Source organism: Equus asinus, chromosome 5 (assembly GCF_041296235.1).
Source record: "Equus asinus isolate D_3611 breed Donkey chromosome 5, EquAss-T2T_v2, whole genome shotgun sequence".
Classification (NCBI taxonomy): Eukaryota; Metazoa; Chordata; class Mammalia; order Perissodactyla; family Equidae; genus Equus; species Equus asinus.
The window spans coordinates 21,997,690-22,020,585 of NC_091794.1; the positions used below are offsets into that span (position 1 = coordinate 21,997,690).

The window sequence follows — 22,896 nt, forward strand, 5'->3', positions numbered from 1 at the left end:
ACAGAGTAAGCCCAAATTTAGAAGGTAGGAAATAACAAAGATCAGAGCAGAAATAAATGAAATAGAGACCAGAAAAACAGTAGAAAAGATCAATGATACTAAGAGCTATTTCTTTGAAAAGATATACAAAAACCCAATGTTTAGCTAGATTAACTAAGAAAAGAAGAGAGGACTCAAATAAAGAAAATCAGTAATGAAAGAGGAAACATTATAACTGATACCATGGAACTGCAATGGATTATGAGAGACTGCTATGAACAAGTGTATGCCAACAAACTGGATAATCTAGAAGAAATGGATATATTCCTAAAACATATGCCCTACCAAGGCTGAATCATGAAGAAATAAAAACTGTAAATAGAGCAATAATGAGTAAGGATATTGAATCAGTAATCAAAAACCTCCTGACACAGAAAAGTCCAGGACCAGATGGTTTTACAGATGAATTCTACCAAAATTTAAACAAGATTTAACACCATTCCTTCTCAAACTCTTCCAAAAAACTGAAGAGGAGGGAACACTCCTAAACTCATTTTACGAAGCCAGCATTACCCTGACACCAAAGCCAATAAAGACACTACAAGAAAAGAAAATTACAGACCAATATTTCTGTTGAATATAGACCAATATTTCTGTTGTAAAAATTGTCAACAAAATATTGGCAAACTGAGTTCAACAACACATTAAAAAGATCATTTACCGTGGTGAAGTGGGATTTATCCCTGGGATGCAGGGATAGTTCAGCATACACAAATCAATAAATGTGATATACCACATTAATAGAATGAAAGATAATCATAGGATCATCTCAATAGATGTGGAAAAAGCATTCAGGAAAATATGTCTTTTCATGATAAATATAGATGGAATTTTTCTCAGCATAAAAAAGGCCATATATGACAAGCCAACAGGTAATGTCATACTTGATGGTAAAAGTTAAAATTCTTTCTTCTAAGATTAGTAACAAGACAGGAATGCCCACTTTTGCCATTTCTATTCCACATAGTACTGAAAGTCCTACTGTTTGCAGATGACATGATCTGATATATAGAAAAACATAAGCACTCCATTAAAAATCTGTTAGAACTAATAAATGAATTCAATAAAGTTCCAGAATACAAAATCAACCTACAGAAATCAGTTGTATTTCTATACTAACAATGAATTTTCTGGAAGAGAAATTAAACAAACAATCCCAGGGCTGGCCTGGTGGTGCAGCAGTTAAATTCGCATGTTCCGCTTTGGGGGCCCAGGGTTCGCTGGTTTGGATCCAGGGTGCGGACCTACGCACTGCTTGTCAAGCCGTGCTCTGGCAGGCATCCTACATATAAAGTAGAGGAAGATGGGCACAGTTGTTAGCTCGGGGCCAGTCTTCCTCAGCAAAAAGAGGAGGATTGGCGGCAGATGGTAGCTCAGGGTTAATCTTCCTCAAGTAACAAGCAAACAAAACAGGCACAGAAATCAGTGGAACAGAATCAAGAGCCCAGACACAAACTAACACACATATGGTCAACCAATTTTTGACAAGGGTGCCAGGAACACACAATGGGGAAAGGACAGTCTCTTGAATAAACGGTATTGGGAAAACTGAATATCCACATGCAAAAGAATGAAATTGGACCCTATCTTACACCACTCACAAAAACTAACTCAAAATGGATCAAATATTTAGATGTGAGACTCAAAACTGTAAATCTACTAGAAGAAAATATAAGGAAAAAGATCCTTGACTTTGGTCTAGACAGTGATTTCTTGGACAAGTCACTAAAAGCACAGGCAACAAAAACTAAAATAAACCAGTGGAACTACATTAAACTAAATACCTTCTGCACAGCAAAGGGAACAATCAACTTGAAAGGGCAACCTAGAGAATGGGAGAAAATATTCACAAACTATCTATCTGAAAGAGACTAATATCCAAAATATATAAAGAACTCATATAACTCAATAGCAAAAAAGCAAGTAATCCAATTAAAAACATGCGGAAAGAATCTGACTAGACATTTTTCCAAAGAAGACAGAGAAATGGCCAACAGATATATGAAAACATGCTCAACATCTCTAATCATCTCAGGGAAATGTACATCAAAATCACAATGAGATGTCACCTCACACCTGCTAGGATAACTTTTATCAAAAAGGAAGAGATAACAAATATGGTTGAGGATGTAGAGAAAAGGAAACCCTTATACACTGTTGGTGAGAAAGTAAACTGATATAGCCATTCTGGAAAACCGTATTTTGAGGCTCCTCAAAAAATTAAAAATTGATCTACCATCTTATCTAGAAATCCCACTCCTCGGTATATATCCGAAGGAATTGAACTCACTATCTCAAAGAGATATCTACACCACTATGTTCACTGAAGCATTATTCACAATAGCTAAGATGTGGAAACTACCTAAGTTTCCATCAATGGATGAATGGATAAAGAAGATGTGATTTATATATATATATATGCACAATGGAATTTTCAGCCGTGAGAGAAAAGGAAATCCTGCCTTCTGGAAACATGCCTGCTTTTGTTAAAATATAGGATGGGTTTTTTTTTTTTTTTTTTTTTTTTAGGAAGAAGAGTTGAGGGCTGGGATCCAGCAGACCCAGGCTAGGCGGGGGATCTGGGCAGGGCTTGAGGAGGAGGCAGGTGTAGGGGGACAGAAATGGGAGTCGGGGAGAAGAGGAGGCAGAGCTGGGAGGGGGCGTTGAGAAGTGGGACATGTGGGAGCAAAGAGGACTGGGTGAGGTTTGGGGCTTGGCAAGCCTGAGCCCTAGGTGATGCCCCCTCTGCTTAGGCTGGGAACTCACCAGGACCAGGCCCAGAGTCTCCAAGGTTATCAGTTCCCACCCCACCCAGAGAGTAATTGTCAAGGGGTTAGAGTTGAGGTCAGCTCCCTTTTGCTGTGTACTTTGGGAATACTGGACCCAGGGAAGGACAGAAAGTGCTTATCCCTAAATTTTCACTTAATCTTCCTTTCAATCCTTCCTCCGTTTGTGGATGAAAGAGGCCAACTGAAGTGCCAGGAATTGAACCTGCCAAGGTCTTTTTTTGAAGCCTGTGTCTATGATCTATTCATTGAGATACCCCCTTCCCAAGGAAGCTTCAGGGAAGGAAACAGGCCTCCATGGCTCCCTACTCCCATGACTGCTCTCACCATGATGAACATTCTCCTCCTCCCAAGGCAGTTGACTTTTAAACCCAGTTCTTCAAAACACCTCTCACCTCCACTCCCTCCCTCAACGAATCTTGAGGGCATTTTGCTAAGTGAGACAAGTCAGACAGAGAAAGACAAATACTGTATGATATCACTTATATATGGAATCTTAAAAAAACTGAACTTGTAAAAACAGAGAGTAGAAGGGTAGTTACCAGATGGAGGGGAATTGGGGAGATGTTTAAGGGTACAAACTTGCAACTGGTAGATAAATAAGTTCTGGAGATCTAGTGCACAACATGGTGATTATAATCAACAGTACTGTACTATGAATTTCAAAGATGCTAAGAGACTAGATCTTAGCTGTTCTCAACACAAAAAATGAAATGATAATTATGTGCTGCAATAAAGGTGTTAGCTAACACTATTGTAGTAATCATATTGCAAAATATAAATGTATCAAACTAACACCCTTTACAACTCAACCTTATACAATATTATGCCAATTATATCCCAATAAAAAATAAAAAATGTATTGTTTTATAGGCAGTGAATATAGCTTATAACAAAGTATTCCTAAATCCTCCCTTTTGTCCATTATGACATTGTTTCCATTTAATTGATCTATTTGCAATAATCACACAATACATTATTACTATTATTACTTTAAAGATTTTTTTAAATTTTTCCTTTTTCTCCCAAAGCCCCCCAGTACATAGTTGTGTATTTTTAGTTGTGGGTCCTTCTAGTTGTGGCACGTGGGATGCCGCTTCAGCATGGCTTGATGAGCAGTGCCATGTCCGTGCCCAGGATTCGAACTGGTGAAACCCTGGGCTGCTGAAGCAGAGAGCATGAACTTAACCACTCATCCATGGGGCTGGCCTCCTTTATTATTACTTAAACAGATATTTATCTTTAAGATCAATTAAGAAAAAGAAAAGATGTTATTTTACCTTCATTTATTCCTTCTCTCAAGCTCTTCTTTTTTAAATGTAGATTCCATCTTCCTGAAAAACTTTGAACATTTCTTACCAGGCAGTTCTACTGGCAAAGAATTCCTTCCTTTTGTTTTCTGAGAATGTTTTTATTTCTTCACTTTTGGAGGATAATTTCTCTGGATATAGAATTTTAAGTTTGTGAGGCTTTTTTTCCCCAACACTTTAATTTTTTCATTCCACTCTCTTCTTTCTTTTGTGGTTTCTGATGCGAAGTCTGCCATAATTCTTATCCTGTTTTCTCTATAGGTAATGTAGGTAAGGTTGCTTTTTCATCCCTTCTGGCTTTATTCAAGATTTTCTCTTTGTTGTTTATTTTCTGCGGTTTGAATATGATATGCTTCGGTGTAGATTTTGTATATGCGTCCTTCATGATGTTCTCTAAGCTTCCTGGATCTGTGGTTTTGTTTCTGTTGCTAATTTGGAAAGTTCTCAGTCGTTATTGCTTCAAATATTTCTTATGTTCAGTTCTCTCTCTTCTGGTATTCTAATTATGTATATTTTACATCTTTTGAAATTGTCCCACAGTTCTTGGATATTCTGGATTTTTTATTTGTATTTAAGTTTGGTGAGTTTCTAGTAACCTATGTTCAAGCTCATTGATTGTTTCCTTGGTTGTGTCCACTGTATTGATGAGCTCATCAAATGCATTCTTCATTTTGTTTGCAGTGGGTTTTTTTTTGTTTTTGCTAAGAAAGATTTACCCTGAGCTAACATCTGTTGCCCGTCTTCCTCTTTTTGTATATGAGCCACTGCCACAGCATGGCCACTGACAAACAAGTGGTGTACATCTATACCTGGCAACTGAACCTGGGCTGCTGAAGCGGAACATGCCAAACTTAACCACTACACCACCAGGGCTGGCTTTGTTTACAGTGTTTTTGATTTCTGACATTTGCATTTGAATGTTTATTAGAGTTTATATCTCTCTGTTTATATTACCCATCTTGCATGTTGTCTACAATTTCCATTAGAGCACTTAAAATATTAATCATAGTTAAGCATATTAATAATTCTGTTATTTTTGTCACATCTGAGTCTGGTTCTCAGATGTTGCTTTGTCTTTTTGGACTATTTTTCCCCCTTACCTTTTAGCATGCCTTGTGACTGTTTTTTGAGAGCTGGACTTGTGTGTTAGGTAACAGGAATTGAGATAGATATGCCTTTAGTGTGAGATTTTACATTGATCCAGTAAGAAGTTAGGCTGTATTGATGTTTGCTGTAGCTGTAGGTGCCGGAGGCTTAAAATTTCTCTAGTGATCTTAATTTCATCTTTCTTGTTTCTTGGTTTCCCTAAGAACTCCTTCTTATATAAAGTTTTTTGGGGTTGTAGTTTGTCCTGAGACTTCAATTCTCTCCTGGGTCCAATAGAAGTAATTGATTTTCTTTTTGTCTTCTTTAAAGATTTTATTTTTTTCCTTTTTCTCCCCAAAGCCTCCCAGTACATACTTGTATATTTTTCTTTGTGGGTCCTTCTAGTTGTGGCATGTGGGACGCTGCCTCAGTGTGGCTTTGATGAGCAGTGCCACGTCCGTGCCCAGGATTCGAACCAACGAAACACTGGGCTGCCTGCAGCGGAGCACGTGAACTTAACCACTTGGCCACAGGGCCAGCCCGAATTGATTTTCATTTTGTTAGGCCTTTCTTTTCTTTTCTTTTCTTTTTTACCTTTCATTTTTGAGAATTTTAAAATTTATTCTAGATACTAGTCTTTTGTCGGATACGTTGTTTGCAAATATTTTCTCCCAGTCTGTCACTTGTATTTTCATCCTCTTACCAGGATCTTTCATAGAAAAATGGTTTTCATAGAGAAAGTTTTGATGAAGCCTAATTTATTAGTTCTTTCATTATAGATCATACTTTTGTACCACATCTAAGTACTTGTTGCTTAGTCCCAGATCCCAAGGATTTTCTGCTATTTTTTCTTGTAAAATTTTATATTTTACATGTAAATGTGTGATGTTTTAAGTTAATTTTTATATAAGGTTTGAAGTTTAGTTGGAGATTCATTTTTTTTTTCTGAGCAGATATCCAGTTCTCCAATACTGTTCATTGACCTCTTTTTCATTGGTTTTTCTTCCATGTTTGTCAAAAGTCAATTGAGCATCTTAAATGGGTTTATTTTTCTGTGTTCTTTATTTTCCATTGACCTCTATGTCTATCCCTCTGCCAATACCACACAGTCTTGATTACTGTAGCTATATATTAGGTCTTCAAATTGGGTAAACTGATTTCTCCCACTTTATTCTTCTTTTTCACAATTGCTTTAGCTCTTCTATTTTCTTTACCTTTACATATAAATTTTAGAATAAGCCTGTCTACAAAATCTACAAAATGTCTTGCCAAAGTTTTATAAAAATATGAATAGACATTTTTACTATGTTGAGTATTAAAAATTCGTGAACACAGTGTGTCTGTTTACTTAGATCTTTTATTTCTTTCATCTAGATTTTGTAGTTTTTAGCATACAAGTTCTATAATTGGTTTTTATATTTATACCTCAGTATATCATATTTTGAGTGATTTTAAATGGTATTGCATTTTAAATTTTAGCTTCCACATGTTCATTGCTAGTATATAGAAATACAGTTGAGTTTTATGTTTATTTTATATACTGCAACATTGCTGAACTCACTCATTACTTATAAGAGTTTCTTTGTAGATTCCTTTATAAGTTTTATTTTTAGGTTTTCTATGTAGGCCACCATATTTTCTGCAGATAGGGAAGTTTTATTTCTTCCTTTCCGATCTACATGGCTTTATTTCCTTTTCTTGCTTTCTTGCACTGGCTAGAACTTCCAATACTATGCTGAAGAAGACTGATAAGAGCAGGTATCCTTGTTTTGTTCTTGATCTGAGAGGGAAAACATTTGATCTTTCATCATTAAGTAAAATGTTAATTGTAGGGGGTTTTGTAGCTTCTCTTTATGAAGTTGATAAAATTCCCTTTGATATTATTTTCGGTAGCTTTTATCATGAATGAGTGTTTAATTTTGTGAAATGCTATTTCTGCATCAATTGATACAATCATGTCATTTTTCTGTTTCAGCCTGTTAATATGGTGAATTACATTGACTGATTTTTGAGTATTGAGCTAGCCTTGCATTCCTGGAATACGTCCTTCTGGATCTTCTTATATATTATTGAATTCTATTTGCTAATCTTTTCTTAAGGACTTTCACGTCTGTATTTATGAGGAGTATTGGTGTGTAGTTTTCTTCCCTCTCCAGTTTTATTGAGTTATAATTGACAAAAATTGTATCTATTTAAGGTATACAAATTTGTTTTCTTTACTTTACTGTTTTAGTCTGATTTTACTCTCAGGTAATCCTGTTTTCCTAGAATGATTTGGGAAGTTTTCCCTCTTATGTTTTCTGGGAGAGATTGCTACAATTGGTGTTGATTATTCTTTAAATGTTTGGTAAAATTTTATCATGAAAACATCTGGGCCTGTAGATTTCTTTTCTGGAAGTTTAAAAATTATTAATTAAATTTTCTTAATAGTTATAGGACTATTCATTATATTTCATATTTGGGGAATTGTACTAATTTGTGCTTCTTGAGAAATTTGTCTATTTTATCTAAGTTGTCGGGTATACTTGTATAGAGTTACCATATTTAAGTTTGTTTGATCTGTAGTGATATTCCTTCCTAATATTGATAAATTGTCTTTTCTTCTTTTTGCCTTGTCAATCTTGTTAGAAAATTTTCAATTTTATTGAACTTTTCAAGGAAACTGCTTTTGTTTCGTTATCTCTATTGCTTTTCTATGTTTCAATTTCATTGATTTCTGCTCTTTATTGCTTCCTTTTGTCTACTTGGTTTGGGTTTATTTTGCTCTTATTTTTCTAGGTTCTTGAGGTGGGAGTTTAGTTATTGATTTGAGGCTTTTCCTCTTTTCTAATGTAAGTATTTATTGCTGTAAATTCCCTCTTAGCATTGGTATAGCTGTGTTCCACAAAACAACTTCTTAGACCCATAGATTAGAAGAGTGTTGCTTAGTTCCAAGTATTTGGAGATTTTTTCTATTATCTTTTTTTGTTGTTGATTTTTAGTTTGATTCCATTGTGTTTAGAGAACACGTTCTATATGATGAATTATTTTAAATTTGTTGAGGTTTGTTTTTTAGCCCAGGATGTGGTTTATCTTGGTATATGTTTTGTGGATGCTGGAAAAAATTTTCTATTTTGTTGTTGTTGTTTGGCAAATAGTTCTGTAAGTGTTGATTAGTTCCTGTTGGTTGATGGTTGTGTTGAGTTCTTCTGTATCTTTACTGATTTGCTAGAAACAGGTGTTGGAATCTTACTAGAATCATGGATTCTCTTTCTCTTTTTTCAGTTCTATCAGTTTTTGCTTCACATATTTTTCAACCTGTTTCTTGGTGCATGCACATTTAGGGTTGCTATGTCTTCTTGGTGGACTGACCTTTTTATCTTTACATAATGTCTGTCTCTGTCTCTGGTCATTTTCTTTCTTCTGAAATCTTTTTTATCTAACATTAATATAGCCACTCCTGCTTTCTTTTGATTAATGTGTACACAATGTATCTTTGTCCTTTTTTTTTTTAATTTCAGCCTACCCATGTCAATATATTCTAAGTGAGTTTCTTGTATATAGAATATAGTTAGTTAGGTAATGTTTTTTAATTCACTCTCCCAGTCTGTGTCTTTAATTGATGTTTACATTTTATGTAATTATTAATATATTAGGGCTTAGGTTCTTATTTTATTTTTTGTTGTCTGCTTGTTTTCTCTATTTTTCATTTATCTGATTTTTTTCTTGCCTTCCTGTTGTTTAATTGAACATTTTTTAAGAATTCCATTTTGATATATCTATAGTTTACTTTTTAGTGTATCTCTTCGTATTGCCTCACTTCTTTGGTGGTTGCTGTAGGCATTTTATTATATGTAAACAACCTATCACAGTCTACTGCTGTTGAATTTTCCCAGATAGAATGAAGTATAGAGAGCTTTCCTTTCTTTAGTTCCCTCATTTATAATAAATTTTCTTCTCTATTAGAAGAACCACATCAGACTGTGTTATAATTTTTGCTTCAACTATCAAACATAATTTAGGAAACTCAGAGAAGGAAAATGTATTTACCCATATTTATACTCTCTGTTGTTTTTTCTTCACACTTGATATTCAAAATCTTCTCCTTTTATCATTCCTTTCTATTTAGTGAACTCCCTTTAACCATTCTTTTAAAGTTGGTTTTTTAGTGGCAGATTTTTAGTTTTCCTTCACCTAATAGTGATTTTCATGATTCTTCATGATTTCTCCTTTATTCCTGAGAGAGAGTTTTGGTGGATATAGAATTGTGGATTGGCAGTTCTTTTCTTTAAGCACTTGAGTAGTGTTCTAATTCCTTCTAACCTCCTGTTTTCTGATGAGAAATCTACTGTCATTGGAATGTTTCCCCTATGGTTAAGGTATTGTTTCTCTCTTGCTGCTTTCAGGATTTTTAAAATTCTTTTTAGTTTCAGATGTTTGGCTATGATCTGTCTTGGGTTTATTTCTTTAGGTTTATCCTGTTTGGTTTTTCTGTTTCTTAAATCCTTTAGTTTGTCTTTTGTCAAATTTGGAAAGTTTTTAGACATTATTTCTTTGATTACTTTTTCAGTCCCATCTTTCCCTTTCCTTCTGGGACCCTGCTAACATGACTGTTACATCTTTTGTTTTTGTCCCACAAGTTTCTGAGTCTCTGGCATTTTTTCTTTACATCTATTTTCTGCTGTTCAAATTGCATGGTCTATATAGTTTCATCTTTTGGTTCACTGAGTCTTTCTTCTGTCCCCTCCATTCTACTGTTGAACTCGTCCATAGGTTTTTAAATTTTCTTTATCATATTTTTCAGTAGGAAAATTTGCATTTTGTTCTCCTTTTAATCTCCTGTTTCTTTGCTGAGACTTTCTAGTTTTTCTCATTTCATTTCATTCATAATTGCTTGTTGCATTTTTATGATAGCTCACTTTAAATATTTATAAGTAGGGGCCAGCCCAATGGCACAGTGGTTAAGTGTGCACGTTCCACTTCGGCGGTTCGGGGTTTGCTGGTTCGGATCTCAGGTGCAGACATGGTACTGCTTGGCACGCCATGCTGTGGTAGGTGTCCCACGTATAAAGTAGAGGAAGATGGGCACGGATGTTAGCTCAGGGCCAGCCTTCCTCAGAAAAAGGAGGATTGGCAGCAGGGCTAATCTTCCTCAAAAAAAAAATATTTATAAGTGAATTCTAACATCTGTATCATCTTGGTGTTGGTTTCTATTGCCTTTTTTCATTCCAATAGATATTTTCCTATTTCTTGGCATGATGAGTGATTTTTTATTAAAACAGGACATTTTGGATATTATGTTCTGACACCCTAGGTCTTATTTGAACCTTCTGTTTTGGGTGAGTTGTTTTGACATTGCTCTGGCAGGGAAAGGGCAAATCTCCTCTTGTTCCTAATAGGTGTGAATAGGAGTTCAAGTTCCTTAATTGTCCTTCACTAACCCCTGAGATAGGGAGAGGCACTTAGTTTCTCCTGGTTGGGATGGGATTATGTCTCTCCAGTATACTTCTACTTTTATCACCCCGACCAACAGATCAGTGCCTCTTTCCTGCTCCCTACATGTCCTCCAGTGACTCAGTTCTCTCATTCAGAAATTGAAATAGTCTATGAATTTAGAGGAATGTAGAAAATATTGTTTCATTTGCTATAGGAGAATGAGAATAAGCTCAGAGTTGCATTTGCCAGAATTCATGATATTATTCCCTATGGAAGTTCAGAGATTTGACTTATTTTTAAAATTTGACTTAGGTTTGATAGTTTTGGAACTATTACAGACAACAAAATCAATTGAGGTTTTTACTGTCTGGTTAGTTGATTAATAGCCCATTAAGACCGTGAATGAAATTCAGTGAAATTTTCACTTATCTGTTTAATTTAGTCTCTTGTATTATAATTCTAGTTGGGTACAGGGTGTCCAAAATTATCAGATTTTTTTCTTAAAGAAGTTTTAATTCTTAATCTTCTCTTTTATATGTTTTGAGTTTTTCCACTAAAATTCCTAAATATCAGTCTTTGACTTAAGATGCTGAGGGAATCTTAGGGTAGCTATCTGTCCCTTTCCCTGGCTGTTGTTTGGTTCCTATCATCATCATTGTTATAATCATCATTAGATCTTTTGGGGAGACTACATAGCAACAAGGCTTTCTGCCTACTAAGGCTTTATCCCTACTACTAACTTAGTAATTGAGATTCTTATTCTAAAACTTGAAGAGTAAGTAAGCAGCAGTCATTCAGCCACAGGACAGTCTTTCTTAGAATGTAGTTCATAGTTTATCTGTATCAGAATCGCCTAGAGAAGTGCTTCCTAAACTTTAATGTGTATATGACTCACCTGGAGGATCTTCATAAAATGTAGTTTCTGATTCTGGAGTAGGACATGAGATTCTGAATTTCTACTAAGCTTCTAGGTGATGTCCATGCTGCTGGTCTGTGGACTTCATTTAGAATAGCAAGTACTGAGGATACTTGTTAAAATATCAGTCATATGTCTCATTCCAGGTCCATGAAGTAGAATTTGTGTGACTGGGATCTTGGAATATGCATTTTAATGAGATATTTATTTATACCAAAGATTAAAAATTGTTGCTATAATTTAGTGATTCTTAACTGTGGTTGTGCATCAAAACCACCTAGGAAGAGTTTTAAAACACTGTTGCTAGATATTGCCTCAGAAGTCCTGAATTGTAATCTCTGGCATTTTTAATATGCAGAATCATTATACACATGATTCTGAGTGTAACCAAGTTGTAAAGCATAGTTATAAATATTATGGAGGGGACTGGAGACATTGTCATCATGTCTGGTAGTAGAGGTTTCACCCAAAATCCAGAGAAAAAAATAGGACTAAAATGGAACTATGTTAGAACTTGAGGGGAAAAAGTTTCAAAGTTGAAATCTCCCACTTAATTTCATATGGCATAATTTCTGTAATTTTAAACCATTTCCTTTTTTTAAAATATATTTTTGCCTTATGTATTGACAGTGCTTCTCAAAATAAGGTCTATGGGCATAGTCCTCGGGTTCTGAATTTTTCACAGTAATTTTTGATGTAATATTTTTACTTTTATAAGCAGACAAATAGAAACAATCTGAGTGATTTGAATAAACCCTTTTATGCAAAAATACTGCCACACAGCTCCAATATGTGAAGTTAAATTTGCATTTGTGGTTGTGTTGGCACCAACTGGTGTTATTTTAATTGTTGTGGATTAATAAAATAACAAAAAGTGGACTCTGCACATGTATCATGTATTCATGCCAAATGATTGTAAAATTACGTGGTGGTGTACTATATGATAGAGTTCAAAGCTGTTCAAGTAGAGGCAAGTGGTGAAAGAGAAGCACTGAGTAAGTATTGACACACCAAATTCAAAAGAACCTGTGCAGTCAGAACCGTATCCATATTGTGGGGTTGTTTTATTTCTGTAAAAAAATTGATCTGTCACATAAATTAATATCATTAATTTGAATTCTAGTTTTAGTTTTATTTGTACTCAATTTGTATGTTTTGTTTTATGCATATATAAGAGCTGTAAGTGTGGGGGATTTATGTCATTTCATTTTTATGTGTAAGTTAAAAAAATTATAAAAGTCAAAAGTGAGGATCAGCCAAAAAATTTTAAAGGCCTGTGGATTGTTCAAGCTTGAGAAACGTTTATTTTGTTTCATATCATTATGTAACGTATATATCAAATCACAGAGTTATTTGATCTTTAATGGCCCAATTCAAATACGATTTTCTACATTAGCTTTCCTTGATTTCCTTTACTGGAATTTATCCCTCCCTCCTTTGACCTCTTTATAGCAATTAACACATTTTACTTTTATTTTTACTTGTCCACTTGTCTTATCTCTCCTATTAGAGGATATGTTTTTTGAGGGAAAAAGAGTAGTTGTGTTGTAATCAAGGACAGTACTTTTTATAAAGACTTATTCAGTGAAGGTTGAATAAATGGATGAATGTATGGAAGACTAAGAATGTCTTAGATAATTTACTGTAGGAAAATGATAGTGAACATGGATATAGGAACAAGATTATTTTTCCAAGGCTCACATATAACAGAAAATCCTTCATCTTGCAGGTGGTGGTGGTAAAAGTACATTGCAAATGAAAGTGTAACTATTAAATACAGTAAATTAAGTTCTTTAAAATATTGATTAGTCACTTAGGGTTATCGAATATACAGCACAAGTGTAATCATGCCCTCTCTCTCACCTATGTCAGACTTCTTAAGGATTTACATTATTCTTTTTTATTGGGTTCAGATAAAGTCTGGGAATCTTTCTTAATTACTTGTTTAACCACTATCCACCAGTTGGACATTGGGCATAAGATGAAACTCTTTTGCCATCAAGGGTTTAGTTTCTTGTCAAAAAGAATGAGGAGAAAAGTAGTATTGGTTCAAGGAATAGTTCTAATTCTGTTTGGATCTTCTTCATGTATTCCATTGTTCTTGTACCATAAAATCTGTCTATATTAGAATTCTGCCTCTTGCTTTTGTTCTTGTTACTGAAACCTGACCATTCTTAGACTTTTCTTCTTAACCTTGTAAATGACTATGTAATATTGAAGTTTGCTCTTTTTCTATCCAAACTGCTATATTTGTGTCTACTTGTATGAGATTAGTGTTTTTGTCTACTCTCCCTATGATTCAGAAAGGGTGATCTTAAATCCTCTTTCAAATGAATGTCCTCTTTCTACTTAGATTGAATTGAAAATTTATCCTTCATTGCCTAGAAACATGAGCATCAAGTTGTTTCCTGTGGAACATTATTAAAAATCCCTTGGCAACAGCAATTCTAAACTTTTGGTTTTAATCAGAATTGTCTAATATCATATAGGTTACACTTTAGATTGTCGGTTAACTCTCTGAGTATGTAATAGCAGGGCGTCTAGTTTTTTGGATGTAGTGTGCAAGGTGCTTTCAGCAGAATACTTTTGAATAGATGAAGTTTGGTTTAGAGAAGTAGGCTGTTGAATAATTTGGTGAACCACACTGAGAATATAAATTTGACAGACTGGATGCTTACTCTCACATAAAGAGGTATAAGATGGAATCTTACTGGCAATTTACCATTCACATTCCTTTTTTTTAAATTATTATTCCGTATTTGTCTGCCTGGTGTCAGAATTCTATCCAGCTCTTCTAACAATTTACCAGCTCCTTTTCTGAGTAAACTCTAGGAAATATGATTCACTAACAAGTTCTGGCAAGGGATGACTATGAACTTATCTCCTTTGTCTTTTTAAGAGTGATTAAGGACCATGAGTAGGCCGTACTAGAAGGAGTGATGATGTTATGAGTAGAAGACTCTGGCAAATTCTCAGATTTCATATACGGGAGTCATGGTTGCTCTGACTATGGGACAGGTTCCCAGAGCTGATCAGAAAGCCCATTGTTAAGATAAAGGCAGAAGAAAAAAAATAAGAGAACAGTACAGTGAATCTCTGACCTTACAAGCTTTCTTTATACTACTACTTAGATGCCAAGCATCTGAATAAAAAGTAAATAATTTATCATCTCATGTAGACATAGCTACAAACTCTCTGAGGACTCTGAAATTTATGTTTCAATTGTACCTAATTTCCATTTGAACTGAATATTACCCGAAAAACTAAGCAGACAATGTAACTTTGGTAGAAAGATGGTACATTTGCAACCAAACAGGAATAGATTTGAATCCCAGCTTTGCCGCTTATTAGCTGTTGGTCCTAGGCAAGTAAAAATAAAAATTCTTGGCCTCAGTTTCCTCTTTGTAAAACAGAAATATATATCTGTCTTGTAGTGCTGTTTTAAGAATTAGAAATAATATATATTAATGCCCATGTCAGATACTTATTTAATAGTGGTTCTTATTGTCATTATTTTTAGTAATATATTCTATTGTTATTTATCCTATACCCTCTACTATAACTAAATGCTACTTGAGTATATAGTAAATTTTATTGTTTATATAGCTATCATTACATAATAAGTGTGAGGAAAATATTATGCTGACCAGACATAAAATTTAGATATTTTAATTGTAATTTTCTTTCTTTCAGAATTACTTACTGTCATCTACCTTTCCAGAGTAAATGGCTCTATGTTGGAACAGAAAGAGGAAATACACATATTGTAAATGTTGAATCTTTCATTCTTTCTGGATATGTTATCATGTGGAACAAGGCAATTGAACTGTAAGTTTAAACTTGAATATCACTTTATTTGGCTTAAATATTTCATATGGTTATGTAACATATATATCAAATTGCAGTTATTTGAAACATCTATAGCAAATTTATGATTAATTTGAGTTAAAAGTTTAGCTAAAATAATTTAAAACTATAAAGGCTTTTAAAAATAGATATTGTAGTATTAACATATGCTAATTTTAGACTTTCTAAATAATGTAAATAGTTAAGGGTTATATATGCAAAATTTGATGATAAAATAGTAAGGCTTATTCTGAAAGTTATACATGGAAATCATCTCATTTCTTTGTAGTCAACCTTCGTATAGCCACTTCCAACAGGAATGACAAGTGGATTATGACTACGTTTAGTTTTACGTAAAAATCATGATCAGTTCACATATTTTTTAATGCTGGCAGGTTATTCTTCACTTGCCTCATTAACATATTGTTCTGGTTCAAAAGAGAATCAGTTTATCAGTATATTTCATGTTATGATGTATACAGCTATTTGGGTATGTGGTTGATGGCAATTATCACTTTGACTTTGGCACTGATATTTAAGTTTCTGCACATGTAAAATGTGAAGTACTTAAATGTGAAACTTCATGAAATTCCAAGCCATCTGTTTGTAATATATACACAAACAATTCTACTGATTAATGTGTTAATCAGAAAAACAATTTTTCTTTAATAAATATTTATGCTCTGTACCTATTAGATCCTTAACAAGGTATGTTTGACCTGAGACTGGCTCATTCTTTCTCTCCTATATATATTCTAAGTTATATAATTATTTTTCTCCAAAACCCTGACTAAAACAGCCTATTTTTATGAAACTTGACTCTGGTCTTTATAATAAGTCTTCTATTCCCTATTCCCAGTGTTTCAATGTGCATGTCTATTACTTAATAGGGAAAGTTGTTACTAGTCATATTCTTGTTAACAATATTCCTTTTGTATTATGTCCTAATGAATCTTTTATTAATGATAATTTTTCCTCCCTTGTTAGATTAACAGCTGCTCCAGGGCAGAATCATTGTTTATTGCTCTTTTCTTTTTCTTCATACTTGGCTTATTTTGGTGATTTCAGCAGAGTAGCTACTAAATGGCTAACAGCATTATTGAAGAATTAGTGTGATAAGTAGTTACACACTACTATTGACTTACAGCTTTCATTTATATTTATAATTATAATTGGTATGAGCTGTTTGCTCATATATATTTTAATGTTCTGTATATGTATTTTTAAAAACATTCTATAGACAATAATGTCTCCCCAAAAAAGTTAGTTACTTTTTAACTACTCAGGAAAGTGTTTTCCCCCTATATTCTTAGTCCTATATAAAAAGAATAAATAGGGCTGAACGTAATGCTTGTTTTCATAACATTGTTTTAGGATATTGATAAAAATGCAAATAAACTTGAAAGATTGAATTATAGAAACTTTTAAAAATTTAATATTAGTACAAATAGTAATAGATACATCATTTGTGTTCAGTTAACACAAATGAGCTACTAAAGTAATTAAAAAGAATTTATCTAAACAAATCAAATATTTTGCCACTCTTGTAATGTTGTTTACATATTCATTTATTAACAAATCATTGTCATAGTACAAATTAATACTACCTGAACTAATGACTTATGCTTTACCTATATGTATTCATATAGTATATACTTTGTGATATCAGGACTAATGAAGAGTTTAAAAACATTATAAAGGAGAGTAAAATTAGGAGAAATTAAAGAAGTAAATAAGGCACTTTTATTTTTCATAGTATGATCTTATACATGCATCAGAATAGAATCTACTGTTTATATAAATCCAGTGTTTATAGAGTTGTACATGCCTCTGAAAATGTCCTTGAAATATCCTCAAGAATTTATTAGTAGTCAACATCACCTCCTGACTGTTTCTTGGTTTATTTAGACCAGATTTCCAAAAGTATTTTCCATTGAATTATAGTTCCATTGTGATAGATAGAATTTGTAATGTCAACTTCCAGTCTCCCAGAACTGTCTTTTAATTGCTTTTTACCTCTTGATATACATTAGAAAATGCATACCACTTCCTGTTATTATGTGTCAAGTGTATGGGACAATACTAAAATATGTATTAATTAAAAGAGTCATTTCATAAATAGAATTTTAGGTACAAATGTTAACAATTGATTTTCTAAGTATGACAAATACTGAATTGTCTTTGGGAGATATGTGAGATTATTCCTGTTTTAAGTCCTTACTTGAAATACTTTTCATTCAATGTTTGTTATTTTTCAGCTTGTTTCTGTTTTTAATGAATTTCTAATTGTAATTTTAGGCAATCCCCCAAATTATAGATAGTTTGTGTTCCCAAAATGTGTATATTGTTTATTTGGAAACTGGAACACATTTTCCATAAAAACAGTGATGTTTGTAGAATACCTCATAAAATAGTAGTATAGAACTAAACTGAGATTACAAAAATATTTTTATGAGAAAATGTATTCCACATTATAGCACAGAAATAGCTGTTTCTGGAGGGCAGCTCTAGTTTTAAAAAAAATGCAACCTATTTTTCCTACATATGATTAAAACTAGAGCATGAAATTCAGAATTAAATCATAAATACAAGGCTTGTATTTAGCTAACAATCATTCAAACATGTTTAATGAGTACTATGGTATGCTAGTTACTGGAAGCGGCTATAAACTGGTAAGACATAGTTTCTGTCCTCTTGGGGCTTCCAGTCTATAATGGTGAGATTAAGTAAAAAGGCAATTACAATATGTTGGAAACATAATGTGGCAATCTCATAAAGAGGCTATCTACTATAGACATGGGGTCTCAGAGAAGTGTCTGTGAAGGAAGTTACATCTAAAGTGAGATATGAAGGATGAGTTTCAGTTAGATGACTGAAGAATTGAGAGAGAGGGGTGAGAGTGTTCCAGGAAGAGGGAAAAGAAGATTTAAAGGATGGGAAATGAGAGAATTTTTGTTTCATGCACAAAATTTTAAGTAGTTTAGTTGATTGGAATGGCTAGAGGAGAGGGTGTCAAGAGATAAAGCTGAGGAGTAATCAGGGTATATAATATGAAAGACCTTGTAAGCTAATTTGAGAAGTTTGAACTTTATCTAAGGCCAGGAGCTAGATTTTAAAGAGTTGTAAGCAGAGAATTGACTTGATCAAATTTTCATTTAGGAAGACTACTCTGAATGCAGGTATGGAGAAATGATTGAAGAGAGAAAAGAATATATTCTTGGTAAAAATTATAATGGTGGATTTAGGAGTGGACATAAGTTGACATATTAAAGAAATAGAAGATAAGAGAGGCAAGACTTGGGTATTGTAGGAAGACTTAAGAATAACAGAGAAGAATTAAGAGTGATCCCAAGGTGTTTGCCCTGTGCAACTGTGTAGATAGAAGTATCATTTAGTGAAAGAATGCAGGAGATTGAGCAGGTTGGGAGTAAAATAATGAGTTCAATTTTAGGTAGGTTGAGCTATATATGTTTATAAGACATGCGAATAGAATAGGTATGGGAGAATGGTAGGAAGTGGGATATATGGATCTGAAGGTAGTGAGATCAGAATTTACATGGTCATTGAAACCATGAGAATAGATGAGGTTCTGCGTGAAAGCATATAGAAAAGAGGTAGCAAACTAGTAGACAGTGAACCCATTCTGACTCATATATATGTTTTGTTTGGCCATCATTTAAATATGTTCTGAATTATTAGATTCTAATATTTAAAAATTGGTAGAGTAAAAATAAAAATGTGGATTTCTAGCTTCTCATGAAAAAAATCCATGATGAGACAATCCTAGTCCAGTATTCTTGAATGGCAGTCAGTAATCAACTAGAACTGAGTAACAACTTTCCTTTTGTAGGTGGATATTGTGCTATCCATTTTGGCTCAGTTCTTATTCAGCCTATGTAACTCCTTTGCGATACCTGCCTGGCTCCTGTGGGCTCTTGAATTCATGACCACATATAATATGAGAATAGCTGTCAGTTTAAGGACAGAATACAAAGGAATACCAATATTTAAAATACAAGAGGAGAAAGTCCACAAAGGAAACTATCAAGAAACCATTGTGGTGAATGAGAGGAAGAGAAATAAACAGAGCTACTCAGAAGAATTACTGGGCATCAGTTAAAGGGATATTACATGAATTTAAGCTCATTGATAATTCTATCTAAAGTGATTTTTGTGGGATTTACAGAATCCAGAGTACATAGATGCTTTTTTATTTTTTAACTCAATTTCTAATGGCCATATGTTTTGCAAGGAATGATTTGTAGTTTTTGGAAGTCTAACGTTAGGGAAAAAGTCAGAAAAAATACATCAAAATGTTAATAGTCATTATATCTAGGCAGAGAAATAATATGAGAGAGGTTTTTTCCTCTTAACTTTTGGTATCTTCTACGTTTTGTTTTGTTTTTTTACAATAAATAATATTTCTTCTATATTCTTAAAAAGTCATTACAAATAACTGAAGTTTAATGCTAGATTATTTTCTGAGTGTTTTTTAGAGTCTGATACTCTAAATGGAAGAATTAGACTCTTCTAATGGAAGAATCTTGCATATAGTCTGGTGTTTTTCATGGTATGTTTCAATGATTCCCTTAATATGGTCAATGATAAATGATTCTATGGACCAATAATTTTGGAAAATATTCAAGTTTGCAATGCTTATTTGCATAATATGGCTGTAAGAAGTTGTATAGAAGAAAAATATATTTAACTTTGTTTAATTCAGGGTCTCCCAAACTTTTTTGATATGTAACACTCTTTACGTGAAATACCTTTTATATTCACTAGTTTATCACAGAGTACAGTTTGGTATTTGTTGTTCCAATAAAACCCAAGAGACACATGGGATTTTGTGGTTTGTTGGGTATTATTAGTTTCCAGAGGATAATTGAAGGACCTTGTCCCTTATTGGAGGCATTTATACTGCAATAAAGCACTTCATTTATGTGTAAATGATACATTACATATAAACATGGAAGAATTCCAAAAAGCTCTGTAAACTTTTTATAAAGACCTGTTTAGTTTCTTTTCTTCTTGCATATATTCTGGAATGCAAATAGTAACTCTGATTTCCAATTACTCCAATGATTTACAGTGATTCCCTTCATATCCCCAATTATAATACATATTATTTATTGAGTACTTGCTATGTTTTGGCTTTATATTAGGTGCTATACATATCTTCTAATCCTCAAATTATTCCATAGGGTCAGTTCTACTATCTCTATTTTTAGATGAGAAAATTTAGGATAAAAGCACTTACAGAATATCTAATTAATCTTTATTTATTCCTTTGAGTTACTCTGGGGAGTCAGTATCTGGGGAACCTGCAGTTACTTAATTTGTCACTTTTCTCTGATTCCAAAGAGTTTCTAAAATTTAAATCTTTATTGTTTTCTGCAGAATCTTCAATGGTTTTCATGTGTGCTTAAGAAATAAATTATAACTATGTCAATATAATAAAATTAATTTGACACAATTAGGTCATGGAAGAAAGGACAAGGAATAAAATACATCTATGGTCATAGGTCATATCATGTTTAATCATGGCATAATCATATTCAGCAATGATATAAGTTAAAGTAGGAAATATTTTAGAAAATGCCAGATATCAGAGTAGAATAGATTTAGTCAGATTGACGGAGCACAGGTCCGTTTAACAATTTGCTCTTAGACTCATAATTATCTGTTATTGATTACCCTAGATAACCAGATAAATGAGACATAACCAGTGAACTAGGTTTCCCCAGTTTCTGAGTTTTCTGTAAGCTGGCTATTGCAAGAGAGAGAGTTTCTTTGTGAATCAAAGGAACCACTGTACTTTTCTTTAGGAGCAAAATCAGAGATTTTATTCAAAGGAAATTTCAAATCAGGTATGTACTTTGCAATTTGTTTGAAACAGGATTATAGCATCAGCCTTGTGGCCGTATAAGTTTTCTTTTGTCTGTGTATGTAAAAGTTCAGTTTTACATTTTCAGAGGACCAGATCTGGCAACAAACATATAAGATAATGAAGAATCCCGTTGTTATGTGGATCTATATTCTTAAACCTGATCTTTAAAAAATCATACCTACTTTAATAGAATTAGTAGGAGAAAGAAAAGTAGTCTTAAAGAAAAACAACCAAAAACTCAAATTAATCTAAGCTAAACCCCAGAATATTGGGAGTGTACTCCAGTATAATCTTAGTTTCTTTGTTTCAGTCTCTAATGATAAAGTGTTTTAATGTTTACTTTTTAATTTACTGTTTTGAATTGATTTAACAGATCCACAAAGACTCATCCAGGTCCAGTTGTACATTTAAGTGATAGCCCAAGAGATGAAGGGAAAGTGAGTATTACAATACCATTATTCTTGCATTTCTTTTCCTCATTCTTGAATAAAGTTGTTTCTTACTATTTATTGCTAACATCTATCACAGTTCACAGCATTCAGTGTAATCTAAAATTAAAATATGTCAAATGAATAAATGAATGAATGAATTATTCACACTAATAATGGCCCCAAATGAAGTCTTTAGTTTCACCTAGAGTTAAAGATATTTAATTCTAGAATTTTGAGGAAGTCATGTAACATGTGGAACAACTTAATTTTCAAATATTCTGTGCTTGAACTTAATATATTTATTAGTCATTAATCATTGGTCTCTGCCATTCAGTTTTGGTAATGATAAATGACCAATATTAAATAATCATAAATTAGCCAATCTTGATTTTATAATTAGGTAACAATATAGAAAATGTTTTCAGATTACAGAAATAGTCCTTATTCATCTTAATTATTTATAATTTTTCTATGATGATGAGGAAACAAAGTTGATAACATGAAAAGATCTAAAGCATCACTTTCATTATAAACATTGTCTCTTCAAATATATAATTTTGCTAAGTACTGTAGAAAATACTTGAATAAATAATTCCATACAGGTTTGGTTCTTTGTTTATTTTTAAACGATAGAAACTGAATTAGCCTAATAAATATTTAACCTGAAAGGCAACCCTGCCTGATGGTGATAGAAAGAACATTGGATTTCTTCAAATTGATCCAGAAATACAGTGTAATCAAGTGTCATCAGAATTTACTTATTTTTAGAGAATTCACAAGCTGATTCTAAAATTCATAAGAAAATGAAAATGTTTAAGAATAACCAAGACATTTTTTAAAAAAAGTACCTTATGATTTTGGTATAGGGGTACAAGAAGACCAGTAGATCTAAATAGATATTCCAGAAATTGCTCAGGCAATTGAGGGAATATTGTATATTTTAGAGAAGATATTTCAGGACATGTTAAACTATTGAATAAATGATATTGGACAATTGGCTGTTCATTTTGAAAAAAATAGAAAACCTTTACCTCCTACCACTCATAGACATAAATTCCAGATGGAGAAAATACATAAACATTAAAATCACAATTCAGAAAGTTTTAGAAGAAACTATAGGAAATGAATTGTTACTGCGAAGTAAAGACATCCTTAGGCAAGACATAAAACCTAAAAG

At 33.0% G+C, this 22,896-nt stretch overlaps 1 protein-coding gene across 7 annotated transcripts in view; it reads left to right on the top strand.

Annotated features, from left to right (window-relative positions):
- Nucleotides 1-22,896, top strand: part of STXBP5L (syntaxin binding protein 5L) — a 355,119-nt gene that overhangs the window by 122,707 nt on the left and 209,516 nt on the right. For all 7 annotated transcript variants that reach the window (XM_070508944.1, XM_070508942.1, XM_070508943.1 and 4 more), the window contains exons 6-7: nt 15,246-15,380; nt 21,662-21,725. In XM_070508944.1, coding sequence (XP_070365045.1) covers nt 15,246-15,380; nt 21,662-21,725 — 199 coding nt within the window. The remainder of the gene's footprint in view (nt 1-15,245; nt 15,381-21,661; nt 21,726-22,896) is intronic.